Source organism: Aotus nancymaae, unplaced genomic scaffold, assembly GCF_030222135.1.
Source record: "Aotus nancymaae isolate 86718 unplaced genomic scaffold, 86718_ANA_hifiasm-v0.15.2.pri h1tg000057l, whole genome shotgun sequence".
NCBI lineage: Eukaryota > Metazoa > Chordata > Mammalia > Primates > Aotidae > Aotus > Aotus nancymaae.
Window position 1 is genome coordinate 60,930,941 of NW_026988471.1, and position 26,228 is coordinate 60,957,168.

At 44.8% G+C, this 26,228-nt stretch overlaps 1 protein-coding gene across 3 annotated transcripts in view; it reads left to right on the forward strand.

Annotated features, from left to right (window-relative positions):
• The window catches only part of B3GNT2 (UDP-GlcNAc:betaGal beta-1,3-N-acetylglucosaminyltransferase 2), a 76,957-nt gene extending 51,309 nt beyond the window's left edge, over positions 1 to 25,648 (forward strand). For all 3 annotated transcript variants that reach the window (XM_012477267.3, XM_064364165.1, XM_021672875.2), the window contains one exon: positions 23,127 to 25,648. In XM_012477267.3, the coding sequence (XP_012332690.2) occupies positions 23,136 to 24,329 (1,194 nt within the window). In that variant the 5' untranslated portion in view covers positions 23,127 to 23,135 and the 3' untranslated portion in view covers positions 24,330 to 25,648. The remainder of the gene's footprint in view (positions 1 to 23,126) is intronic.
• The last annotated feature ends 580 nt before the right edge of the window (positions 25,649 to 26,228 follow it).

Sequence of the window (26,228 nt, forward strand, 5' to 3'; positions counted from 1 at the left end):
AGAAATAAACATTTTCAGTGCTGCAGAAGGTTCCTGTGCCCTTGTCTTGTCTGTGTTCCCACCTCTCAACCCTGAAGGAACTGTTATTCTTTCTTACATCATCGTAGATGTGAGTTCTGTGGTCATAGATGGGTTTTACCTGTTCTTGAACGTAAGTGGAATCAGAGTCATACAGGTGGCATGTAGTCTTTTGTGAAATAGACATGAGTTCTATTTTTACCACTTACTGTGTGACTAAGGGCAAGTTATTTAATCTCTGAGTCTCGGTTATGTATGGGAATGCCTAAAGTTAAAATTACACAAACTATTTCAAGATAAATTTTCTCACTTGTAAAATGGGGAAGATAAAGCCCTATGTTAGATTAACTGGGGAAAATAATATAAAGCTGCACCTAAAATACCAAGCACTGTGCCTGACGTGCAGTTTCCTCTTCCCCTTTTTATTTCTTTAACAGGGTGATGATTAAAGCAACTATATCTTTTGTGTTTAAGTGAGCTATTTGATTAGAAGTCCCGTAGGTCTTTTATTGAAAGTTAGAAGACAAATCTTTAATACTTTGTTAGTACAGCTTTAGCTTAAATAAGATATATTATTTGTTAGTTAATTGTCTTTAGAGAAGAAATGTCAATTAAAAATAGGCAATCATTGAAATGTCCCATTTGGAGCTATTTGGTCACCTGTGTGACATGAGCTAGGAGGCAGTGATGAGAACTGGTTTGTGGTCGATTTTGAAGCTCGTGGAAGTTTAGTTTGGGTAAGAGTCATTATTAGTGCCCAAGATGTTCACAACAACATCTGCTTTATGTTGAGTGAAATAATTATTTCAGAGGTGAAAGTACAGGGCCAATTATTTTAATTGCATGCTTCAGACAAGCCACTTAAAACGTTTTCAACTTTTTTAATCTTACCGTGTAAGTGGTATTACATAATCCCATGGTCTCATGTCTCCTTATTTGTTTGGTACTTTTCATTTTTGGATCCATTCTTCAAATGTAACTGGAGTGGTACTTTGGCATTCCTTCTAAATGACTTTTATTAGATGTTTATTTAGAAAAAATGTTCAACATAAGGTAAAGAAAAATAAAACTAATTCCATCATCTCTCACCACTGTAACTACAGTTAACTTGATGTGGGTCTTTTTAAGTGCTCGTTTCTTCATTTGTACACTTCTAGAATAACCTTAGGAAAAACATACTGTCAATACTTTAGGCAAATTTAAAACAGAATGTGGGCCTGCTTAGAGATGTCTAGCAGAGAAGGCAAGAGTCTTTAAAGGCCTGCATTCAAATCTGACCACACCGTGGGCCTACTTGGGGCTGTACCTTTGTCAGTGCCGAGCAGACAGTCCCCAGAGGCTCCATCAGAGGGGCTTTGGTCTCCACATTACAGTAGCCAAGATGGAAAACCTGTCTTGGAATACTTTTCCATTAAGACCTCAAGATGTTTAGTGAAGTGGGCAATTTGTTCACCAACCGAACATGCATTGATCACTTGGTGTATACCTAGCACTGTGCTTGGCCTGTGCACGTTCATAGATGGGTTAGGCATGGTTCCTCCCATCTGTGGGCAGTGTGGTATAGACAGCTGGGAACTGGTGAGATTGCCTTGGTAGAGGAGTAAGCAAATCGCGTGTTGGAGGCGGCCAAGAAAGGTTTCTTAAGGAAGTGGCCTTTGGGTTTGGTCTTGAAGAATAAATGAGTAGCATTTCAGGGGCAGAGAAAGGAAGGTAGAAGTGCTCAAGGGATTGTAGGCCAAGAAAACAGGACACAACAGAAAGGCTCATAGAGTTCTTTTGGGGAAGCAGCAGGTGATCCATGCTTGGTGCACGCCAAACCCAATGGATCAAAAAAGTGTAATAGGCCATGGTACAACCTCGGGGATTGTGCAGAGGTGTGGCACTTAATAGTTATGGAGGTAATGGGGAACCAGTGAAAGTTGTTGTGATCAGGAGAGAGAGAGAGAGGGTATACTGACAAGTTATGGACAGGCCCATTGAGGAAGATGGGCCTGAGTGTGAATGAGGTGAGCCTGACGCTTGGAAGGTCATTGCAGTCCCTTTACTCTCTGCTTCCCATTTGCCCCCTACCAGTCTGTCTCAGAAAGAAGCTGGAGGGATCGTTTAAAAACTGAAATGACAGCCTGGTGCAGTGGCTCACGCCTGTAATCCCAGCACTGTGGGAGGCCGATCACCTGTGTGAGTGGATCACCTGAGGTCAGGAGTTCAAGATCAGCCTGGCCAACATAGGAGAAACCCCATCTCTACTAAAAATACAAAAACTAGCTGTGCATGGTGGCGCACACCTGTAATCCCAGCTACACAGGAGGCTGAGGCAGGAGAATTGCCCCAAACCAGGAGGCAGAGGTTGCAGTGAGCCAAGATTGCTCCATTGCCCTCCAGCCTGCGCGACAGAGTGAGACTCTGTCTCAAAAAAAAAAAAAAAAAGCCTGAAATGACTAGCTTACCTCTCTACTCAGAATCCTCCAGTAGCTTCCTGTCTTCTCCAGAGGAAAGCCAGAGTGTTCACCCACCTACCAGGATTGGTGATCTGCCCTCCTCTCCTACCTCCCTTCTCCCCCCTCATTTCACTCCAATGACACTGGCCCCCAGCTTTTCTGCCTCTGGCCTTTGTGGTGACTGTTCCCTCTGCCTGGAACTATCCCTCACCTCTTCTCTGAGAAGAAAGGCTTTCGCTGATCACCCTGCATAAAGCAGCCTTTCCTTATCCCCTGTGGTGTGCTTCATATTTCATCTGTGTTTATCAGCTTTACAACAATCAGCTCTGACTTGATTATTTGCTGCCTGTTTTAAACACTGCTTGGTTTAAGTAGGCATTTGAATTTGTTGAGTTAGGCCATTTCATTAAAATCAGTCTCAGTAGAGGGGAGAGACTTAGTAGAATCTTAGTAGAGGCCCTGGTTGAGGGCCCAAACCGGGGCAGGGATGGTACAAGATTGAAATGTGTGTGTGTGTGTTTTATTTGGAAGAGGTGAGAGAGAAAAAGACTCATGGTGGGTGTAAAGGAATTTGGAAACCAATTAAGGGAGGTTAGGAGGAGGGCTAAGACACAGGTACATTGGAGCATTTTTTAGCATATGGGATATGGGAGTCTACGTTGATGTCTAGGAGGGTCTAGGGGACAAGAATATGGGGTAAGGGAAGACCCAGCAATAGACATGGGCCCAGAACTGTGGAGAGAGTCCATTTTGGGGAAATGGGGCCAAGGACCAAAGGCTGCCAAGATGCAAGAGAACTCTGGGGGTTCCTGAGCTTGGGGTGGGGTAGACATGGTGGCCAGCAGTATTGAGTGCTCTGCAAAGTCAGGAAGGTGCAAGGACTGTGAAGATTCTAGATGAGGAGGATTGGGAGAGTCAAGGCAGGACAAAAGGGCATGACAAGGAGCATGTGGCTGGAGCCATTGGAGAGGGAGAGCCTGAAGGTTGGGGAGACAGTGGCAACTTGCTATTGGGGCAAGACCCTGGGAGCAGCAAGAGCTGTCACGGGGAGTGGAGATCCTGGAAGTGAGGGGTTCGGGGACTGGCTGATGTAGAGAACTTGAAGTAGGTTTTGGTCCCAGAGCTGACATCAAATGTCTTTGTAACTATGGCAACCCACTTAGCCTCTGTTTCCCACCTCCTGCAAAATAGCATGAAACCTGCACAGCCAACTTCCCATGTTTATTATTGGAATCTACTGACCCCATGAAAAAGTGTTAATACTCTAGGAAGGTATTCTATGGACCATAAACTTGCTGCAGTTTATTTGTGCTTCAGAAAAAAATTTTTAATCCTTTATTTTCTTTGAAAAGCACTTAACATCCGGCTGGTTCCCCAAAGTACTTCTTTTTTGAGTCTTGATCAGGGAATAACACAATTGTGAGGAGTTTTGTGTGCGCATGTGTGTTTTTAACCCTTCAAGTCTAGCTCGAGATTGTTCACTGGGAAGCCTGATGATATTCTCAGATTCAAATATGTTTGTCTATTGAAAGGGTCAAAGTGTTACAAATGCCATCCTTTCTAAACAGTTAACATTTGGAACTAGTGAGACGTATTTTTAACCTTTATTATTTTATGGTTGTATTTGAAGCTTGTTTATAAGGAACTTATGTAACTTTTATTCTTGAGATGTAGCCATTATATTTTTCTTCTCTTCCTTTACCACATAAGGAATTATTTTCTTCAAATGAACTTAAAATATCTCTCATGAATACTCCTATTTTTAACTGAATGCTTCCTTTTTTAAAAACTTATTCCTCAAAGTTCTGGTGGATCTTTTTTTTAAAACTCTTTATAATGGAAATTTTCAAACAAGTGCCCATAGAATGGTATATGAAGCTTCCGGTAGCCACCAGCGGCTTCAGGACAATGATTCTCTATTTTCATCTCTACCCCACTCATGACTAGGGGCCCATGGGCACCATGCAGAGAAGGAGAGGAAGGTCACACTAGACCACAAGGGTGGCAGCCATCAACTTAAGAGATAGTGGAGGCTGGGGGAGAGGGTTGGAAGCTCTTAGGGAGAGTGAGAAGCAGACCAGGGGAGATTGGAAGCCGGAGAACCCGGGATTGCTGTGGTCTCTGGTTTCTCCTTGAAGGGAACATGCAGAGACTCGCTTAAAACTGAGGTGACTTAAATTGCTTGGTAAAAGAGGGCCAGTTTCTGAGCAGTTCAGTAGGGTGCCCATATGTTGAGCAAACATGTTCTCTTTTACTTTGGTGAGAAAAACTTTTCTTGGCAGGTGGTAGGAGAAAGCAATGTTACTATTCCACTTCTTTTTTAAATACGGAAACACAAGTCTTGGTTGAAGGCCTGAAAGATGCCTCCCCTTTTATAGAACATTTGGATAAAAGGCCAAAGTGTTACTGAGGATATGTATTTAAAAATATATATGATTTATTTTGATATTTAAAAAGAAACAACTTGAAAACAACAGTCCTGAAACACTTGTCAGTAATTGGGACAGAGTTGAGATTTAACCAAGCCTTTGAGAAAGGGAGAAGAGGCGGGACAGTAATCCGATCTGGAGCAGGGAGCCCCTTTGCTTGTTTGCCACCTTGCTGTGAAATTGCCACCCAGGGTCACATGTCACTAGAAGTGTTGGCCTCTGGGAGGAGGATGATCTCTGACCGTGGAGAAGAGGCAGCATCCCAGAGGGAGGCCAATTTAACTGGATGCTCAGTGTGAGAGGAGGGGCACTGGCACCTAGTGGCTGGGTGCTGTGGGCGGGGCCTGCCAGCCCTTGGCTGTCATTTGCCACTTGGGACAAGCTGCTTAGTTCCAGCCTCTTGGCTCACCTGGAACCATTTCTCCTGGGAAGCACCATAGCTGAGAGAGTGGATTCCAGGTGATGAGGGCTTGGTACTCCTTTTGGGGGATCCTGAGTGCCAGGAGGAGAGGATGACATCGATGCACTGGAGGAATTGAGGCTGTCCTCTCAGGGGAGGAGACAGAATTTGAACCTGGACCTTCAAGGATGGCGGTAAGGATGGAGAGAGGCAAGATAAGGGACATTTTAAGCCAAGAGAAGCCAGGCTGAGCAGAGGTGTGGGTGGGGAGGACAGTAGTTGTTATTAAGGGGTGCTGGTGTCTGGAGGCTTCCGGAAGGGGGTTTTAGGAGTGGCCTGCCTGGATTAAGCAGATCAGGTCTTTGAGAGTGCTCAGTGAGGATGGGGCTGCCCATCTCCCTCCATGCAGCCCTGGGCTCGGGGTGGCCCATCTGGGTTCTCAGTTCTGCCCTTTCCCTCTACTTTCTCTGGGAACCTCAGACAACTCTTGATCCTGTGAGCTAGTTCACTTCTGTGAAATGAAGACACCTCAGTTGCCACTTGACTCTGTATCCAACTGGGCTCATGGCATATGGACAAGCCCTCACTGAGCTAATTGGTGGGGACTAGGTGTGCAGTGGTTGTCTTATTATAAGGAGTGTCCTAGATACCTTTATCTCATTTCTCTATTTCTTTTTTCGCTTCCCCAAAGTGTCAGACCTGCACTTTATTTTTTATTTTTTTAGACAGAGTTTTACTCTTGATGCCTAGGCTGGAGTGCAAAGGCGGGACTCAGCTAACCGCAACCTCCACCTCCCGCATTCAAGCGATTCTCCTGCGTCAGCCTCCCAAGTAGCTGGGACTGACTACAGGCACGTACCACTGTGCCCAGCTAATTTTTGTATTTTTTTAGGTAGAGACAGGGTTTTGCCATGTTGGTCAGGCTGATCTTCAGCTCTTGGCCTCCCAAAGTACTGGGATTCCAGGCATGAGCCACAGCACCTGGCCCAGACCATGCACTTTAATACAACATTATTTTTGTATATTTTTTTATTCTTGTAGAGACAGGACCTTTCTCTGTTGCCCAGGCTGGCCTTGAGCGATCCACCTCCTCTGTCTCCCAGAGCGGTGGGATTATAGGTGTGAGCCACTGTGCCTGGCCTAGGACAGTATTATTTTAAAAACTCCACACATGCCTATTCTGCAGAACTTTCTGTAATCTTTTTGCTTGTTTTTGGAAGAGCGGGTCAGGCAGCTCTCTCCAAGCTGCAAGACTCCAGATGGATAAGCAAGGAATCCCGTAGCCTGAGGTTGCAGTACCTCACTTTCTGGCGTCCCCCTCACTGTAACCAAGGGCATGTTCTCTTTTAAGAAAATGTGTCACTGGAAACCTTCATCCTAACAACGAAGAAATTGAGACTTCCCAAAGCAATTTATTAAATTACTTAAAATACAGTGAATGTCATTGGTATAATTGTAAATGTTTATTGAAGTTACAAAAGAAGGTTATTTTTAATATGCTATATGTAATCTCAAGTTGCAGCATGTTCAAACAGTGCTTTCCTGATTTTGAGGTTATATTTTTATTTTGGAAGGAAGACAAATGTAAACGTTTATCTTGTAGGGAAATGTTGGAGATGCTCTCAAATTCTGCAGTTTTTGTTTTTTTTTTTTTGAGACTGGGTCTCACTCTGTCGCTCTGTCTGGAGTGCAGTGGTGCCACCTGGGTACACTGCAACCTCCACCTCCTGGGTTCAAGCGATTCTCCTGGCTCAGCCTTGCAAATAGCTGGGACTACAGGCATGCTATAGGGACTACAGGCCACCACGCTGGCTAATTTTTATATTTTTAATAGAGACAGGGTTTTACCATGTTGGTTATACCACAGTTCTTGGGGAACGAGAAAGTTCTTGGGGAACGAGAATTGCCAAGTGTAATTTAATAGAATTGGAAAGGCAGTGGTTGTTTTGAAAGAGTTTGTAGAGTACCTGTTGGAAGTGAGGTAGATCAGTGATCCCCAATCTTTTTAGCACTGGAGTCCAGTTTTGTGAAAGACAGTTTTCCACTGACCCCAGGGTAAGGGGTACATTCGAGATGGTTTTAGGGTAAAACTGTTCCACCTTAGATCATCAGGCATCAGATTGTCATAAGAAGCATGCAACCTAGATCCTTGAACGTGCAGTTCACAATAGGGTTCGCCCTCCTGTGAGAATCTAATGCTATGAGAATCTAATGTCGTGCTGATCTGACAGGAAGCAGAGCTGGGTGGGGGGTAATGCTTGCTGCAGGCCTGCCCACTGCTCACCACCAGCTGGGCGGCCTGGTTCCTAACAGACTATGGACCGCCTAGGGGTCCGTGGGCCAGGGTTTGGAGACCCCTGTCATAGATTCTTTATGCCAGGGAGAATAGCAGATTGAATTTGATTGCCCAAGTGCTTAACCTTAAAGTGCTTGTTTTAAAATCTATAATTTCTGCTTCTGTGTGTGGCCAGTTACCACACCTATGGAACTAAGTGGTGGGGAGTGGTGTACTTTGAAAGTCAATCTTGTGAGTTTGAGAGGGGTCATCTTTAAATTTTGTAAATTGCTCATCAGTTGCATTCTTGTGCATTTTACTATGTAAAATGATAGTAATCACTTTTCCATACTTATGTGAAGATGCTCTCCTTTTCTGTATAGGTGTCTGTAGACATGAGGAGCCCACAGAACGGATAACAGATCTCCCCTCCCTCCCTCCCTCCCTTCCCCATCTCTGTTCACCAAGACTGCCAAGGCAGGGCTGATGGCCTACTTATTTCCAGAAGTACTTGTACAAGGTCACTTTGATAACTTAGTTCATATAATGGGATTCTGTTTCTAGTCCAGTAAATGTAATTTATGCCTGTGCATTTCTATTACTTTGTAATTGCCTTCTTTCTCCCCTCCCCCATCCCTGAGGCCTATGTTTGTTTATAGATTTATTTAATTGTATGTGACTGTTTTCCTGAGCCATGTTTTTAGGTGATGTAATGCCTTGAGATGACACCAGGTAATTCTGTTTTGGGGAGTGAGGCGTAGAGGGGAATACTTGGGAATTGGTAGATACTTAGGATACTTATGGAGAGGAGAGGCCAGGGACCAAGGGGAGGAACGATGGGGAGGGGGGCATGTGTGAAATTATCCAAGAATGGTTTGCTAGAGCAGTGTTTACAATGTTTGGTCAAAATGGTCAAGGAATACAAAATTTCCTTTAGTTACGTCCTGATTCTTTACTGTCCCTCCCCTTCTTGTTCTCAAATAGATTGCGTGTTGAGTGGCAGGCGCTAGAGATACAGATGTGAGTATGGCCCATTCTGCCCAGGAGTCCTCGGTGTGTCAGACCTGTTATCACACTGTGTGCTAAGTCAGATAAGTGTGGGTGAGGTGGTATTAACAGCAAGGGGGAAGTCATTAAAGCAGCCCAACCCAGTGCGGGTAGTGGGGTGGCAGGAAGAGGTGGTGCCAGGGCCATTGGCTCCTTTTTTTGTTGTTTTGCTCTGTCGCCCAGGCTGGAGTGCAGTGACACAATCTCTGCTCACTGCAGTCTCTGCCTCCCAGGTTCAAGAGATTCTCGTGCCTCGGCCTCCCTGGTAGCTGGGATTACAGGCAAGAGCCTCCACACCTGGCTAATTTGGGGCTATTGGCTCTTTTATTTTTTCTGTTGATAGCCCTGAATGGAAGCTATAGACTCTAAGAAAAAGACTTTGTTACTAATGATAATTCTCACTGCTGGATTCTCCAGTCCCCTGGGACTCCTGGTAGTAATCCTCTCTCCCTCAGGGTGGCCTTGGGCTAGGCTCTGTCTCCCTGTGCCTTGTTCTCCTCTGCTATAAAAGGGGTATTAGAGTGGATGATCTATAAGGCTCTGGGAAAGAAATTCTTGGAGCTTCTTTCTGGTAATGAAATTGGGTCACATTCTGTGTATGAATTCGTGTGCATGTTGTTGAAAAAACAAGTAAAAGAATGAGGTAAGCCAGGCATGGTGGCACACTTGTAGACCTAGCTACAAGCTGGTGGCTGAGGTGAGAGGAGGATCACTTGAGCCCAGGAGTTCAAGACCAGATGGGGCAAAACAGAACTCGGGCAGACCCTTTACCCATACCACACGCACCAAGAGTGAGATGGTACAGTTGGTGGCTAACGCTGGTTCTTTGATTCCTTTTCTGTCACAGACTCTTCCTCTCAGAGCCAGGAGAGCTGGGGCCTGGGCCAGCCCGGTGCCACTGTCTCAACCTGTGGCAGGTTGTGAATGTGTGCTGGTCTCCTTTCACTTCAGGCTGTGATACAGGAGGGAAAGAGGCAGATTTTCTCCACCTGTAGCCAGTTCTGACAGAGGTGTTTAAGCCCCAGCAGTCTCTCATCCTTTCCTATGAATAACTAATCAAAACTACTGATCACAGAACACCTGTTGGGGATTCTGCCTCTGGTGTGGAAGTGTTACCAGGCCGGGACCCCTGGATACGTTAAACCATTGAGTGGTTCCCAACGGGCCATTCTGTCTACATTATTACTTTCTAATATCAATTTGAAAAACAAAATTGAATTTCCCCAGGCTTTCCTTGGAATTCTTCACATTTTCCTGGGTGGGTATCCACAAATGCAATTTTGGTACCTTAATTATTTTTAAAAGTACAACTTTATTTGGAGATTCGCAATCCTCTTCAAGCAACAGTGTTACGTGGTAGAAAATATAAGCGCTTAGGCCCAAGGTTGGGGCCAAAGTCCAAATGCTGGCTCCACCAGGATTAGCTCTGTGACCTCAAACTCATTGCCTCACATTTTTTAGCTTGTTGTGAAGATTAAATGAGAGGAGAACATCCCAACATTAAAAATGGGCAAAGGGCATGGGGGAGTAGGAGGACCAGAAGGAAGCATATGAAAAGACGACGTCAATTAAAACAGGGAGGTGTTCTTTTTTGGTAAAGATTAAAGAAGGACAGTGGCCAGGCACGTTGGCTCACACCTGTAATCGCAGCACTTTGGGAGGCTGAAGTGGGCACATCACTTGAGGTCTGGAGTTCAAGAACAGCCAGGCCAATATAGTAAAACCCTATCTGTACTAAAAATACAAAAATTAGCCAGGCGTGGCGTCATGCGCCTTTAGTCCCAGCTACTTGGGACGCTGAGGTGGGAGAATTGCTTGGACCCGGAAGTCAGAGGTTGCAGTGAGCCGAGATCATGCCACTGACTCCAGCCTGGGCAACAGAGTGAGACTCCATCTCAGGACCATATTCACTGTTAGTGTGGATGACTTCATGCTTTTGGGTATGCAGTGAGAGGATAAATCAGTCTGACCTTTCTTTTTGGTGGGAGGTTAAGGGTGAGGGTGAGGGTGAGGGGAATAGCTTGATTCTATGCTGACTGATTTTAAAAGGTTGGGTTCCTTTTGTGATGTTTCCTATGAAAAAACCAGATGATGAAGAAGATGTGTCTAGGAGGGTGTTTATGTTTTTTCGGTTATAGGGAAAACCAGAAACAACGCATATGCTCATTGATTAGCAATTGGTGAAGCAATTGGGTGGAGTGGCTCATGCCTGTAATCCCAGCACTTTGGGAGGCCGAGGCAGGTGGATTGTTAGAGCCCAGGAGTTTGAGACCAGCCTGGGCAACATGACAAAACCCTGTCTCCACAAAAAATACCAAAATTAGTTCTGGTGGTGTGCCTGTAGTTCCAACTACTCAGGAGGCTGAAGTGGGGGGATCGATTGAGCCCAGGAGGTTGAGGCTGCCATAAGCTGTGATTGTGCTACTGCACTTCAGCCTGGGCAACAGAGTAGGACCCTGTCCCCCAGCGCCCCCCGCCAAATTTGATAAGGCAGACCACATATACCTATATTTTGTCAGAGGTGTGCTAGCAATCTGACGATAGGAGACCAACCACTCGGATCATGCTCTTTTTCCTCCTGTGAACTGAATCTGCTTTATAGAAATTAAGTCTTTGGGACAACAAAGCCGACTAAATTTGTAATCATGGACATCCAACTTGGAGTTCTTCCTTATTCTCTTATTTCATGTTCCTGTGTCATGTGGTGAGTTTTCCGTTTTAAGTTGAGGGATGTGAAGGAAAACACATTCCTCCAGTCCATCCAGCAGCAGCATTTGTCCACTTAGCTGCAGCTTCATGTATCCTCTTCCTAGCTAGAACCCTGGGCCCCGCCCCCGGCTCCTACTTGCCCTTCCAGTGTGGCCTCAGAACCAGCCTGCCCCTAAACTGGCTGTGTCGATCTCTGCCTGCAGACACTCTGTGCTCCTACCCCATCTCTTGCCTGCCCTGCTTCTCTCTACATTTCTGAAATTTGCCCTTTTATAACCCCTACTCAGGTCCTGCCTTGTCCCCTGATGTTGACTAAAGGGCTGTCATGTATTGATTGCCTCTGCCAATTTAGTGTACAGGACCCATGTTTTATACTCCCTTTTCCCCAAACTCCAGACTTAAATAAAAATCTTTGTAGTTAGAGATGACTCTGGGTTGATGATGTAGAGATCTATAACTTGTGCCAGTTTTTAAGTATTGCCTTTCCGCTCCAAATTCACCCTCAGTTGCCTGATCTCTGAAAATGGATCTGGGCCCTTTAAATATTTTTTTCTTTTGCCCTTTGTAAGTAGAGGTCTCTGAAGGGGACCTTGTAGGAGGAAGGGCTTTTCCTTCCTGATTTCATGTATGTGCATGTTTTTCCTGTACGCCTCTATTCCTGCAGGGCACACCTTTCTCCAGCATTTGCTGCTCTGTTTCCTACATCTCTGGCATCAGTGGTGGGACCAGGAGCCTAAGACTAGGTAGATAGACCTCATGCAGCCCAGATCATTGCTCACTTCAGCCTCTCAGCCCCCATGTGTGCCCCTCAACCCCCCCCCCCGCCCCCATGCCAGCCATCTAGTGAGCTAGCCACCTGATCTTTGTCCTGAGCACAACCCTAAACTGCTCTGGCCCAGGGTATACATTGATGTGCTAAACTTCCACAGAGGGAGGCCTCTTTACTCCCAGGTCCAGCAGCACTTGACTTCCTCTGTGTGCCCTCCTTACTTCTGCCTGTTTGACTGTCTACACCCAGCCTTGCTTCCCTGCACCCTAGAAGGTTGTCCCTCCTTCTTGGTGACTGGATGATCTCTGGCCTAGGTACCCAGGAAATTTTCTGCCAACTATACTTTCTTCAACAAACTCAAAAACCCCTGCCCTACTTTTGGGAGCTATTTTTGATCTGTTCCAGGGCATCCTTTAGATTATGATTCCATCTTTATAGTTACTCAGGTATCATATTTTTTTTATATTAAACTTCTCTTACTTAGATTAACATCTGGTTTCTACCTGCTGGTTGGACCCAGACTGAAAAACAGCTCACCTAAGCAAGCAGAAGGATGAATCAGAGTTTAGAGATGTCTCTGAGGGCTCACTGAGAGCCTGCCAGAGTACAGTTGCTTGTACAAATGTCCTGGAGGTTGGAGTGGAAGCATCTGCCTAGCTACCTACAAGCTTTACCAAGGGCTTTCAAACACATTAAGATCCTAGGAAGGGACTACTTGCATTGCAGCATTTCTTTTCTAAACTGACTGTCAGCTGGGGCAACATGAAAAGACCTCATCTCTACAAAAAAAATTTAAAAAATTAGTTGGGTATGGTGGAGAATCCCAGCTACTCAAGAGGCTGAGGTGGAAGGATCACTTGGGCCTAGGAGGTTGAGGATTCAATGAGCTGTGATTGTGCTACTGTAGTCTAGCCTGGGTGACAGAGCAGAGACCCTGTCAACAAAAGACAGAGTGGAGACAATGAACAAAACATGATTGTCTCACCTTAAGTAAGTAGATGGCCCCAGGCTGCAAATCTGTACTAAGGATTTTCCACTAGACATGCTTATCATGACTGTCATGCCCTTATCATAACAATTGCTGGAGGTCCATCCCTCTCCAGGAAGGAGGTAGAGATACCCCATTTTGGGATAGGGTCCAGGAGGGATAATTTGGGTCTGCTGCAGAGGAAGGATGGCACCCTCACCTGGAAGCACTGCTGAATCCCACACGCCTGCACTGCTGCACACCCGTGTGTCTGCTGCCTTTGGTGGTCTAGGGCTGACTGTGGGAAATGAGGGGGCGGCTGTACTTCTCACTCCAGTTCACCTCTTTACATCTTGCCCCCACCCTCTCACGTCTAACATGGAGTCAGCACTGCTGAAATTCTTATCTCCCCTAAGTCTAAAAAGTTAAATTTTTCTGTTATCCTTTAGTTCTTAATAAGTGAGACAGGTTTCTATAAATAAGTTTGTAATTTACCAGCACACGTGAATTTTCCATTGTCATCTCTTAGGAGAAAGGGTGTATATATTTAATTAATCTGGTTTCTACTGAACATTCGCCGTAAACTTGTCTGGATGACCAAAGCGTCTGTTCTTTTAGCAAATGCTGGGTGGCTCCCAGGTACCAGTGCTGGAGTGTAATGGTGGTGCAGTGTGAAGACCTTGATCGTGGAGGGTGCCCAGGCAGAGGCATCCTTACCAGGAACAGAAAGCCTGACTGCTAGGCAGTGAGGCTGGTGTTTAGGCTGGGGCATACCCTTGGGCAGGGCCTCTCTTAGAAGAGAGGAAGAAGTGAGGAGGCCCTGAGTTCAGCCTCTGGGAATGGAGAAGAAAGGAGTTCTAGAAGACAACAGCCACATAACTAGAGTTAGGCTCTGAGGGAGCAGTAGCATATTGCTGGTGGTCTGACGGTACAATGGGAACAGCATGAGCAGGGAAGGGATGTCCGTGGGACAGAAGACTTGGGAAATAGGACATATTCGAGCATAGTGGGAAATGAGGCTGTAGGCTATTGCAGGCTCTGATGGAATAGAGGAGAGATGAGGAGGGAGTAGGAATACAGGACCTGGCTCCTGGCTGAATGTGCAGAGCAGGAAGTAACTCAAGGTAATGTGGGGTTTTCCCCACGTGCCTGGGAACTTGATCGATTGCGCACAGGGGCCCCAGGAAGGACTCCACAAGGCATGTGGAAGCTACTATCTGGAGTTAAATGGGTTGACCTGTGAATCCTCCTTTTGGAGGTGATGCTCATGGCATTAGATGGATGAGTTTGTACAGAGAAGACCTACTAAAGAGGTAGGGAAGGACAGAACTAGAGAAACGTGCTTCATTTAGGGTTTGGTGGAGAAAGCAGACCGCTGAAGAGCTGTTGGAGGTTGTATCATCCCATTTTACAGAGGAGGGGTCGCTTAGAGAAGTCAGGTAACTTGCCTAAGGTCACACAGCCAGTAGGTAGCATAACCACATTTTAACCCTGGTCCTCTCACTCCAGATGCCAAACTGGCTTTCCAGTCTGAAAATGGATCTTGGACATCTCCATCCTCAAACATCTGCTACCCTTATTTTTACATAATTTTTCCACTGAGGACCTAAAACCCTTTTCAGTTTTACTAAAGGCAGGGCAGGATGGCCTCTGGGAGGGTTAATTCCCCTCTCCTTTTTTTCCCCCAAAAGTCCTGTATGTATTTATTTGGAGAATACATCTAGTGGCTAATTTTATTTGAAATGATGAATATCATTTGGAAAAAACTGGCCACAGTGGGCTTTTGGGGGTTTGTAATCAGTGGGGACCCGAATACGTCCTGCCAAGTGCTTTGATCTGTCACCTGTGGGACTGTGTAGGTGAGTATGGATTCATTTTAAATACTTTTCCCTTTTAATTTTGAACATGAAGTCTAAAAGTAATGGCTGGGAACCAAATTCCTTAAATCTAGCTGATGGTTGTTCTGTGACTTACAGACTGGAGAGCAGAGGCAGACGGATCATCTTAGCTTCGTGCCAGCCTCTCGGTGAGGGAGTGTGGGGAGTCCTGGGGCTCCCTTGTCCTGGCCCTGGTGAGAACCCAGGCCAGGCCTCTTTCCCCAATCAAGGAACAAGCTCTAGGTGTGGCCCAGCTCTTCTGGTCCCACTGAGCTGCTCCACTCACACCCCTGTCACCCCACCATCTGCCAGCAGTGCTGGGAGCTGTTCTCTCTCCTAGAGCCACTTAGCTGCAAACTGTCTCTGTCTCTGTTTATCTGAGCAGAACCTGAAAAGGGCTGGCAAGGACAGGCAACAGATGGGACAGCCAGGGAGGTAAGGACTTAGGTAAACCACTCTTGCCAGACTCCTGTAGGGCAAGGGTAGGCAAAGGGCAGACTGAACATGCTCCTTTGGCCTCGCGGTGTGGCAGGGGACTTGGGCTCTTTCTCTCCGAGGATTCATGTGTCCTGTTTGAGCAGGAAAGTGAGCAGAAACCAGGATGCCCCCTAGACATGGAGGCTGCTGGTTCAGACACTCGTGGGGTCCAGTCGGAAGCTTGGATTTCCAGCCCCTTTCTCTCAGCCTGATTGGGTGGGGGTGAATGGTCATTTTATTTCATGGTTAAAAGGAGGTCTTGCTGTTCTTTCACCTTTAATCTTGGTAGCCGGGGAAAGTGCAGGGCAGTGTTGGCACAGGTCTCGAGTCTGGCTTGGACGTATTGCTCATTCTGTCCCTGGCTAGTTACTGTCGGGCATCTCTAACTCGCCTGAGCCCGTTGTGGGGTGGGTGGGCTGGGAACGGGTCAGACCCTGCCTGAGTTCTGGGAGAGAGTCCTCGTGGCTGTTGGTGACCACATTCATATGTTTTCTGTGCTTGTAGTGCTTGTAGGCCTCTCAGAATTGAAGGGAACCTTTTTAGGGTCATCGGGTTCCGCAATTCCCAGTCTAGTATCCATGGATGAAACATTGGAATTGTTTCTGTATTTGAGTCCTAGGGAAAATAGCTTGTGTGGGCTAGAAGGTATTGAAGACCTTTGCCTTGGCCAGAGTTAAACCAATTGAAGTTCATCTCATGTGGATGGGTGGGAGGGAGGCCTGGGGGAGGAAGGATCGTAGCTTCTGAATTTTTTTTTTTAATTTTAAAGAGATAGAGTCTCACTCTGTCACTCAGCCTGAAGTACAGTGGTGCGATCTTGGCTCACTGCAGACTGGATCTTCTGGGCCCAATAGTTCTCCCACCTCAGCCTCCTGAGTAGCTGGGACCACAGGTGCATGCCACTACACCCAGCTTTTTTTTTTTTTTTTTTTTTTTTTGTTATTTAGACATGGGGTCTTGCTGTGTTGCCAAGTTTGGTCTTGAACTCCCTGGCTCAAGCAGTTCGCTCACCTTGGCTTCCTAAAATGTTGGGATTACAGGCCTGAGCCATGGCACCCAGCCCATAGCTTCTGAGAGAGATGAATGGGGGCTGCATTTTGCCCAGAGCCTAGCCTGTAGAGTCGCTAACCTTACTTAGGATAGCACACTGCCTCCTATATGTGATTCTTCACTCATAGTAGTTTTGTGGGTTAAAATGTATAAATATAGAGCTTTTAAAAAAAATTACCGCTTTAAGAAGATTAACCATGGAAAATAAAACCCAAATCCCTTCAGTTCCTGTAGTCCTAACTCTGGCAGCAACGTTTGCTTGCATGCTTGCATGATGGTTGAAAAGTTGCGTGTGGGAACTATCATTGCCTGAGTTTGAGTCCTGGCTCTACCATTTACCAGCTGTGTGACGATGGAGAGGTTCAGTCACCACCCCTTATCCCATGCCTCAGTGAAATAAGCCGTGGGAATTTAGAGTATCTGCCTCAAAGGATTGCTGGTACCTGGTACATATTTTTTAAGGCAGGTGCGTTCATGTTTTACTGTCACGTGTAGGAGCCCTTAGGAGGTAGCACAGGCACAAGGGAAGGCATGCAGGTAGTAGGGATGGGTGTTGTGACAGAGCCTCTGTGTAGCACTGCAGGGGTCGAATACAGTGATGCAGTATCTGGGATTGCAGCCGAGGCACAGGCCAGGGGTGGGCTGTGGAACTGGGAGCCCTGCATGGGGCTGTGTGCTGGGTCCCACTCCCCAGAGTGTGGAAGAGGCTGCTTCCAGGGCAGACGGTTGGGCAGCATTAAAGGATGTGAAAACGGCTTCTCATTCCACCACCCTGAGTAAACCCGCTTTGTTTCTGTGTGGTGTTTTATCTAGATTGTCACATAGTTTCAGCATCACGTCTGTACTGCTTTGTAATCCATTTTTCAGCTAAGGTTTTCTCACTTATACTGTCTGTCTAAATATTTTAATTTCTTTAAACAAAACCAAATGAAGTGTTTAGAAGTTTCAAAACTGTTCTGTCCCTGTTGGGGACAAGGTAAAAAGCTAAGGTCGCTTTTTGTTTGTATATGGGGTTTACTCTTATTTCTGTTACAACAAAAAGTCTGTGTTTCACAGCCAGAGTTTATAACATCTTTCCCCAGCTTTGGGGTAAGTTTTCTCACTCAGATTCTTCTTACGTAATGTAACTTCCTGCTGAAAAAAGGACATTGGAATTGGGTTTTCTGTCTGCGATGGGAATATTTAGTCAGAGATTTAGAGAGCTTTTTCCCACAGATATTTTTATGGGGGTCACTGCTTTATCCTCCCTTCCATGAACTTGGCTTTGTTCTAAGAGTCTACTAGAAGCCGAGTTCTCATGCGAGACACTGTGCCCAGGTCACAAGTGCACGATGACATTTAACCTTGATGGAAATGTGCAATTGAGAATCTTGTTTTTTCCACCCTTCCCCTTCAGAGTGGCTTGAAAGAAATATCCTCTAGCAAGTAATGGGAAGAGTTGCCTCCAATTGAGTCTGGGAATCTGAAGTTTTTTACAAGAAAGGCTGGTCTGTTTCCTGAGGGGGGCTGGGAGCTCGTAGGTGCCCCCATTTCCCTTTCTTTGGAGCTTCTTGGTAACTATCAATGTACCATGACCCGGTTCCATAGTCAGCCTGTGGGACTTCACTGTTGACCTGGACCAGGTAACTAGAATGTGTTTGAACCTCATAGAATAAAGAAGAGATCCAGAGAGCCCTGGATTGGGAGCCAGAAGGCGGTCTTGTCTAAGCCTTGTCACTTAACTCTTCCGTAATATTCAGGCAAATCATCAGTTGCCTCTGAGCTTCCATTTTCTCCTAGTAAAGTGGCATCCTGTCAGCTTCCCTTAGTGGCTGCGAATGAGAAATGAGCAGGAAAATGCTCTGCAGGTCGGAGGCCTTTAGCACTAAAATGTAAGGTGAGGGTGCTGTTCCTGGGAAGGCCACTAGGCCCTGTTTCTTGGGCCAAGGTGATATGAGAACTGTACCTTGGTGTGACCTTGATTGAGGAAATAAAACCCTGAATTGTATCAGGTGAAGTTGGAAATCTTGCCGGGGTCAGCAAGCTTATTCTCAGAGCATCCTCAAAAGGAGGATTGGTGCTTTCCGCGATAGAGGCTTCAAGTAGCTATGGCTAGATTCCAGTTATTTGTGGCCTCCCTCATAACCTAGATGTCCTGTATCTTTCCTAGGAGAATTAGCTCTGGAAGTTCACCACCTCCTATGTAAAGTACCGTGCTTCCCTTTTTTCTTGCTTAAGCTGTCCTCTTTTATTCTAGAAATTTTGGCAAAGGTCTGTTCATGTTTAAATTCCTTTATTGAGTTATTTTTGCCGGGTATGTGCTGTTTTTTCCTGAGCAGTCTCCCTCTGTTGCCCAGGCTGGAGTGCAGTGGCACGATCTCTCACTGCAACTTCGGCCTCCCGAGTAGCTGGGTCTACAGGTGTACACCACCATGCCCAGCTAATTTTCTGTATTTTTAGTAGAGAAAAGGTTTTGTTCTGTTGGCCGGCCTGGTCTCAAACTCCTGGCCTCAAGTGATCTGCCTGCCCCGGCCTACCAAAGTGCTGGGTTTACAAGCATGAGTCACTGCACCTGGCCCCTTTGTAAATCTTTATCCTCATTGTAGTTTGTCACCATCATCACACACTTTCTGTTGCCCTTCGTCCAGCCTAGGAAGGACCTGAGACTTAGTGACAGCAGTACTGGGTCAAGGGCTTACTTTATTTAGCATTAGGAGAATTGTCCAAAGTTAGAGAGAACCTTTTATGTTTGAGAAGTATTTGTCTCTTACTGTCTCAAATCTGGAAGTCAAAAAAAGATCTTAAATGTGTCTGTGATTTATTGTCTAAAAAGTTGACTGTTATTGGCCCACTGCAGTGGCTCTCGCCTGTAATCCCAGGGAGGCTGAGGTGGGTGGATCACAAGGTCAGGAGTTTGAGACTAGCTTGGCCAACATAGTGAAACCCCATCTCTACTAAAGAAACAAAAAATTAGCTGGGCGTGGTGACACTCACCTGTAATCCCAGCTACTTGGGAGGCTGAGGCAGGAGAATCGCTTGAACCTGGGAGATGGAGGTTGCAGTGAGCCAACATCACACTGTTGGACTCCAGCCTGGGTGAGACTCTGTCTCAAAAAATAAAAAGTTGACTATTACTTATCTTGCACTCAAGTGTCCACTTGAGTTCTCTTGCTCTTGCAAGTTAGGCCCATAGCAAAGAGGTTTAGGTTGCCAAAGATGTCTCAGGCCCAGACCTTTAGTGAGCTCACAAGGTTTGCTCAAAAGCTCTTTTTGAGGCTGGCATGGTGGCTCACACCTGTAATCCCAGCACTTCGGGAGGCCGAGACGGGCAGATCACGAGGTCAAGAGATCAAGGCCAGCCTGACCAACATGGTGAAACCCCGTCTCTACTTTAAAAGAAAAAAAAATCAGGTGGGCATGGTGGTGTGTGCCTGTAGTCCAGATAGATTGAACTCAGGAGTTTGAGACCAGCCTGGGCAACGTGGCAAAACCTCGTCACTATAAAAAATGCAAAAATTAGCCCAGTGTGTAGTCTTAGCTACTAGGGAGGCTGAGGTGGGAGGATCGCTTGAGCCTGGGAGGTCGAGGTTGCAGTGAGCCACCCACTCCAGCCTGGGCGACTGAGACCCTGTCTCAAAAAACAAACCGAAACAACCAATTCACTGAGACCATGGTATTATGGTAAAGAAAGCATTTAATTGACTTGAGGCTGGCCATGTGTGAGAACTGGAGTTATCACTCAAATCTCCAAAGGTTTCAAGAGTAATTTCACGGGTAGGGGACCAGGGAATGGGTGCTGCTGATTGGCTACAGATACAATCAAAGCTGTGTGCTGAGTCTGGGGGTGGGGGGTGGGTCAGGGGGAGTCATGAGTCTGGATGGGGTAAGTCTGAAAAACATCTCAAAAGACCAATCTTAGGTTCTATAATAGTGGTGTTAATTATAGGAGTACTTGGGGAAGTTGAAGATCTTGTGGCCTCTGGCCACCTGACTCCTGAGGAGTAAGGAATTATTAAAATTGTGCTTACATTTTAGCAGAATTCAGGCCCCTCTCATAATCCTAATCTTGTGGACTTTCACTAACCTCAGCCCCCTGAACAAGGAAGGGATCCGTTCTATGGAGGGACTGTTGTCATCTTTGCTTCCAAGTTAAAGTGTAAACTAAATTCCTGCCATGGTTAGCTTGGCCTATGCCCAGGAATGAGTGGAGACAGCCAGCCTGTGGTGGTAGAAGCAAGATGGAGGCAGCTATGCTAGATTTCTTACTGTACGTAATGTTTGCAAAAGCGGTTTCAGCAGTAGTAAACACAAGCAACCAGATTAAGATCTACTAGACAGATCTTTAGAGACACACAGTAGCTTGTGAATTCCTGTTGATCTCATCTGGGCTGTCCAACATGTAATAGTTTTACAGTATTCGCAGCATGACAAGTATTACTTTACCTTAATACTGTTTGTTAGAAAGTGAACTTAAAAATCTTCTTTTAAAAAGCAAATACTAGATTAAAATGTCACAAAACTTGTTTTTAGAGGTTGGAGAAGTGTGGCTACCTTTTGGCTTGGTATAGTCTTGAAATCTGTTTGTCTTGGCTGGTATTCCAGTGTGCCCTTACTTCTTTAAATGTTGTACCTTGTCAGGTATAAAACGGGAATGAGTATAGTACCTAAGGATAAATTCCCAGTTGAATTAACCTGATAAGAAAATCCTCAGCTCTTTATAGAACATTGCCATTCCACTTTTTTGGGCTGTCTTTTAATGTCAAGCTGGTTTAAATGTTTGTTCTTGTATAGGTCATCCATGTCAATAGTGTTAGAACCTTGGAATTATCCCCAGCAAACCATCTCATTACTCATTCTTTATGCTTTCATTGCCCACAGCCTGAAATCCTTTGATATTTCACTAAAATGTCATTTGTATTTCCCTTTTTGTTTTTGCTACAAATAATAAGAGATCTTAAGTATACAGTTTAGGGTTTTTTTGTTTTTTTTTTTTGAGACGGAGTTTCGCTCTTGTTACCCAGGCTGGAGTGCAATGGTGTGATCTCGGCTCACCGCAACCTCCGCCTCCTGGGTTCAGGCAATTCTCCTGCCTCAGCCTCCTGAGTAGCTGGGATTACAGGCACGCACCACCATGCCCAGCTAATTTTTTGTATTTTTAGTAGAGGCGGGGTTTCACCATGTGGACCAGGATGGTCTCGATCTCTTGACCTCGTGATCCACCCGCCTTGGCCTCCCAAAGTGCTGGGATTACAGGTGTGAGCCACCGCGCCCGGCAGTTTAGGGTTTTTTTAATTGTACTTTAGGTTGTGGGGTACATGTGCAGATCATGCAGGATTGTTGCATAGGTACATGCATGGCAAGGTGGTTTGCTGCCTTCATCCCCCATCACTAATATATGTCATTTCTCCCCATGTTATCCCTCCCCACCCTCCCTACCCGCCCCTGCTGTCCTCCCCATTCCCACTCAACAGACCCCAGTGTGTGATGCTCCCCTCCCTGTGTCCACGTGTTCTCATTGTTCAGTACAGTTTAGGCTTTGACAAATATACATCCATGAAACCTTCATCAGGATCAAATCCTACCTGGTACATTTCTGTACCACAGGAAGTTCCCTCCTATCTTTCTCTAAACCCACCACCTCCATCACTTTAGATTTCTAGAACCTAGATTAGTTTTGCCTGTTCTTGAAGTTAATATAAATGGAAAATTGGGTCTGGCTTTCATTCACAACAAAATGTTGTTGCTTGTCACAATGGTTTCCCTTTTTATTGCTGAGGGTATACCACTGTCTGCAGATGACAACAGTTCTGTTGATGATACTTGCGCTGTTGCCAGTTTTTGGCAATTGGGATAAAGCTGTCCTGAGTCCACTTTCATTTTCTCTCTCTGAGATGCTGTGTGGTTCGTGTCTCCTGCATCCTAGCCCTGCGACCCTGGGCAAGTGTCTTAATCTCTCTGCTTTGGTTTCCTCATCTGTGAAATGGTGGGTCGGAAAATAACTCAGTGTTGGGACTAGCATTAAAAAACAAACAAACAAAAAATGAAATAGGATCAGACATGATGGCTCATGCCTATAATCCCAGCCAGCACTTTGGGAGTGGGAGGCGGGAGGATTATTACGTGAGATCGGGAATTCGAGCCCAGCCTGGGCAACATAACAAGTCCATGTTTCTACAGAAGAGAAATTTAGGGTGAATGACATGGAACTGTACACAGTGCATCACATACATGTAAATATAGGGGTGTGTGTGTGTACACTAAACATGGCGTGAAATGTATTTGTTATGACGTAGACAAATCAGTTTACCAAGCACTGTATGTGCCTTTGTAAGCAAGGAAGTTGAACTCTCCTGAGGTTATTTAGTAATAGGTATTTCTAGCCTCTGCATGTCTAAAACAATTACTTACATAGTGCTTGCTATGAGCCAGGCACTATTTTAAAAGCTTTCCATGTAACATCATATACTCCTCATAACCATCCTTTGAAGTGGGCATGATTCCCATTTTATATGTGGAGAAGCTGAGACATGGTCACAAAGCTATAAAGGAAGGGCCATGATTTGAACCTAGGCAGGGCATGTCTAGAGTCTTTGCTGTAAACCACTATTCCTGGGGAGATGAGTAAAATAAATTATATGTGCAAATGCAAATTGATAATTAATTGATAGAGTACTTCACCCTTTTATTCCAGATATGAGAAATGAGTGTTGGACGTCGAAGAATAAAGTTGTTGGGTATCCTGATGATGGCAAATGTCTTCATTTATTTGATTGTGGAAGTCTCCAAAAGCAGTAGTCAAGAAAAAAATGGAAAAGGAGAAGTAATAATACCCAAAGAGAAGTTCTGGAAGATATCTACCCCTCCCGAAGCATACTGGAACCGAGAGCAAGAGAAACTGAACCGGCAGTACAACCCCATCCTAAGCATGCTGGCCAACCAGACGGGGGAGGCAGGCAGGCTCTCCAATGTAAGCCATCTGAACTACTGTGAACCTGACCTGAGGGTCACATCTGTGGTTACGGGTTTTAACAACTTGCCGGACAGATTTAAAGACTTTCTGCTGTATTTGAGATGCCGCAATTATTCACTGCTTATAGATCAGCCGGAAAAGTGTGCAAAGAAACCCTTCTTGTTGCTGGCGATTAAGTCCCTCACTCCACACTTTGCCAGAAGGCAAGCGATTCGGGAATCCTGGGGCCGAGAAAGCAACGCGGGGAACCAAACGGTGGTGCGAGTCTTCCTGCTGGGCCAGACACCCCCAGAGGACAACCACCCTGACCTTTCAGATATGCTGAAATTTGAGAGTGAGAAGCACCAAGACATTCTTATGTGGAACTACAGAGACACTTTCTTCAACTTGTCTCTAAAGGAAGTGCTGTTTCTCAGGTGGGTAAGTACTTCCTGCCCAGACACTGAGTTTGTTTTCAAGGGTGATGACGATGTTTTTGTGAACACCCATCACATCCTGAATTACTTGAATAGCTTATCCAAGAGCAAAGCCAAAGATCTGTTTATAGGTGATGTGATCCACAATGCTGGACCTCATCGGGATAAGAAGCTGAAGTACTACATCCCAGAAGTTGTTTACTCCGGCCTCTACCCACCCTATGCAGGGGGAGGGGGGTTCCTCTACTCTGGCCACCTGGCACGGAGGCTGTACCATATCACTGACCAGGTCCATCTCTACCCCATTGATGACGTTTATACTGGAATGTGCCTTCAGAAACTCGGCCTCGTTCCAGAGAAACACAAAGGCTTCAGGACATTTGATATTGAGGAGAAAAACAAGAATAACATCTGTTCCTACGTAGATCTGATGTTAGTACATAGTAGAAAACCTCAAGAGATGATCGATATTTGGTCTCAGTTGCAGAGTGCTCATTTAAAATGCTAAAATATATACAAACTCAATTTTGCATAGAAAGGTGTATTTTGAATAGTTCCCATGTTATGTTCTCACATTAGAGCAATTTCTATGTTAAACCATGAAAATTGCCTTTATGAGTGGTATCCATTTGAGGGCCTCTAACCCCTTCAATTTGGTACTTAAGTGAAGAGGGAAAGCGGAAGATGGTAATTTTTTTACGGTTGATATGGCAGAATGATTGGTTCTGATGTTACCGGCTAGTGGTCATTTTTAAAAACCTTGCCCCTTCTTATCTGAAATCATGTTTCTGGAATTTGACCATTTTAAGTTATTTTTGTTTTACCCTCTTCTATAATATTCCTACTTTCCATAATAATGACTGATTTATCTGCAGTTCAGGTGTTTATCAACCTATTGGCTACAAAGACTTTGTTAACATGATCCGGTGGTTTTCGTGAAATGGAATTATGTTTATTTTTATGGGATTTGGAAAAATTTTAAATTGTCTAGAAAACTGACACTTTAATTTTCAATTGTGGAATTCACTTTTTCAATTGTGGAAATTTCTTGCTGCCCCAACAGTATTTTCTTGTGTTAATTAATTTTGCAAAATGAGAATCATTGTCTGACACTCATCTAATTTATCTTGTTGTGATCTTATGGTCATAATAAGGAGAAAGAGGGTTTAATTTTTCTTGTATTTGGTTTGCTGAGTCATATCATAACCTAATTTTAGTATTTGAAAATAATGAGTATGATTCCTTAATGGCCAACTGAAGATTGAATTGTCCAGAACAACCATACTGTGTTTGTGAATTTTCAATGTGGGCCAGGAAAGCATATGTAACTTTTGAACTTGAGTGAAAAGATTGAAGTTGCAGACTTTTGCATAGGTGGTTTGTCAGTTTAAAACTCCAGAATTTATTATTGCCATATTTTCACATGTTGCTTAAACAAGATTATTATTCTGAGTAGTAATTGCTTCCCTGTCTATGTAGAAGTGCCTGTGTTTTTATTTATTGTTCAGATCAAAGACCAAAACATTTTCTTAAATATATTTTGTGTAATATTTTATTTGTATACAGTGTTGTTGAAATATTTAACTAGAGCATGGTATTTTAAATGTTAAGATGTAACATATGTTAAATAAAGCTGTTATTTTTGAATTTTAAAATTTGTTTTTTGGGGGTAAGAACTACTAGAGTTGATAAAATTCTGCCAAACTATACTTATGTACTATCGTGTAACATACTTTCTTGAAATATTTTTGTTTATAGAGTTGAAGGTTCTTATCAGATGGAATGTGGGGACTATAAACAATGGAAATAAAGCCACTGTATTTTTAATTGTTTGTGTGATGTGTAATCTATAATCCTTCCGTTTCCCATATTTGATAACATTTTCCCTGAAAGAGGCCAGTTTTCCCCAAGAAACCATTCTGGTAGTGTTGAACTATAACTGTCTCTCAGTGCGCCATCCATCTTTGGATTTAAAATCCTAAAAGTGCTTTCCCATTTAAAGTCTTTACATAAAAGTGAGAATGTATATATGCTTCCATTTTCAGTGAGTATAAATAATTAGGGAATGGTGTGGCACTGTAAAGATTGTGTTATCCTAAGCCATTTCTATTTTGGAGCTGGTGGCCAAGATGAAATACGGCGGCAGCCTTGACTACTCAATTTCCTTTCACAGACCCATGTTGAGAAGACACTACTAACGTCCAGTGGGAAACAAGTGGACAATTGATGAAGCTCAAAGCACAGAAGGATTAGTGTTGTAAAGAGCAAACAGTCTTCTCCTGTTTGGAATGTGGAAGCCATTTCTAAAGTATGAGGACATAGGTTCTTGATTTGAGGTTGAAGACTGTTTTCAGCCTGGTCTTCCTGAAGGGTTCCTGGGGCCTGCATCTGACTTCTACTCCAGTGG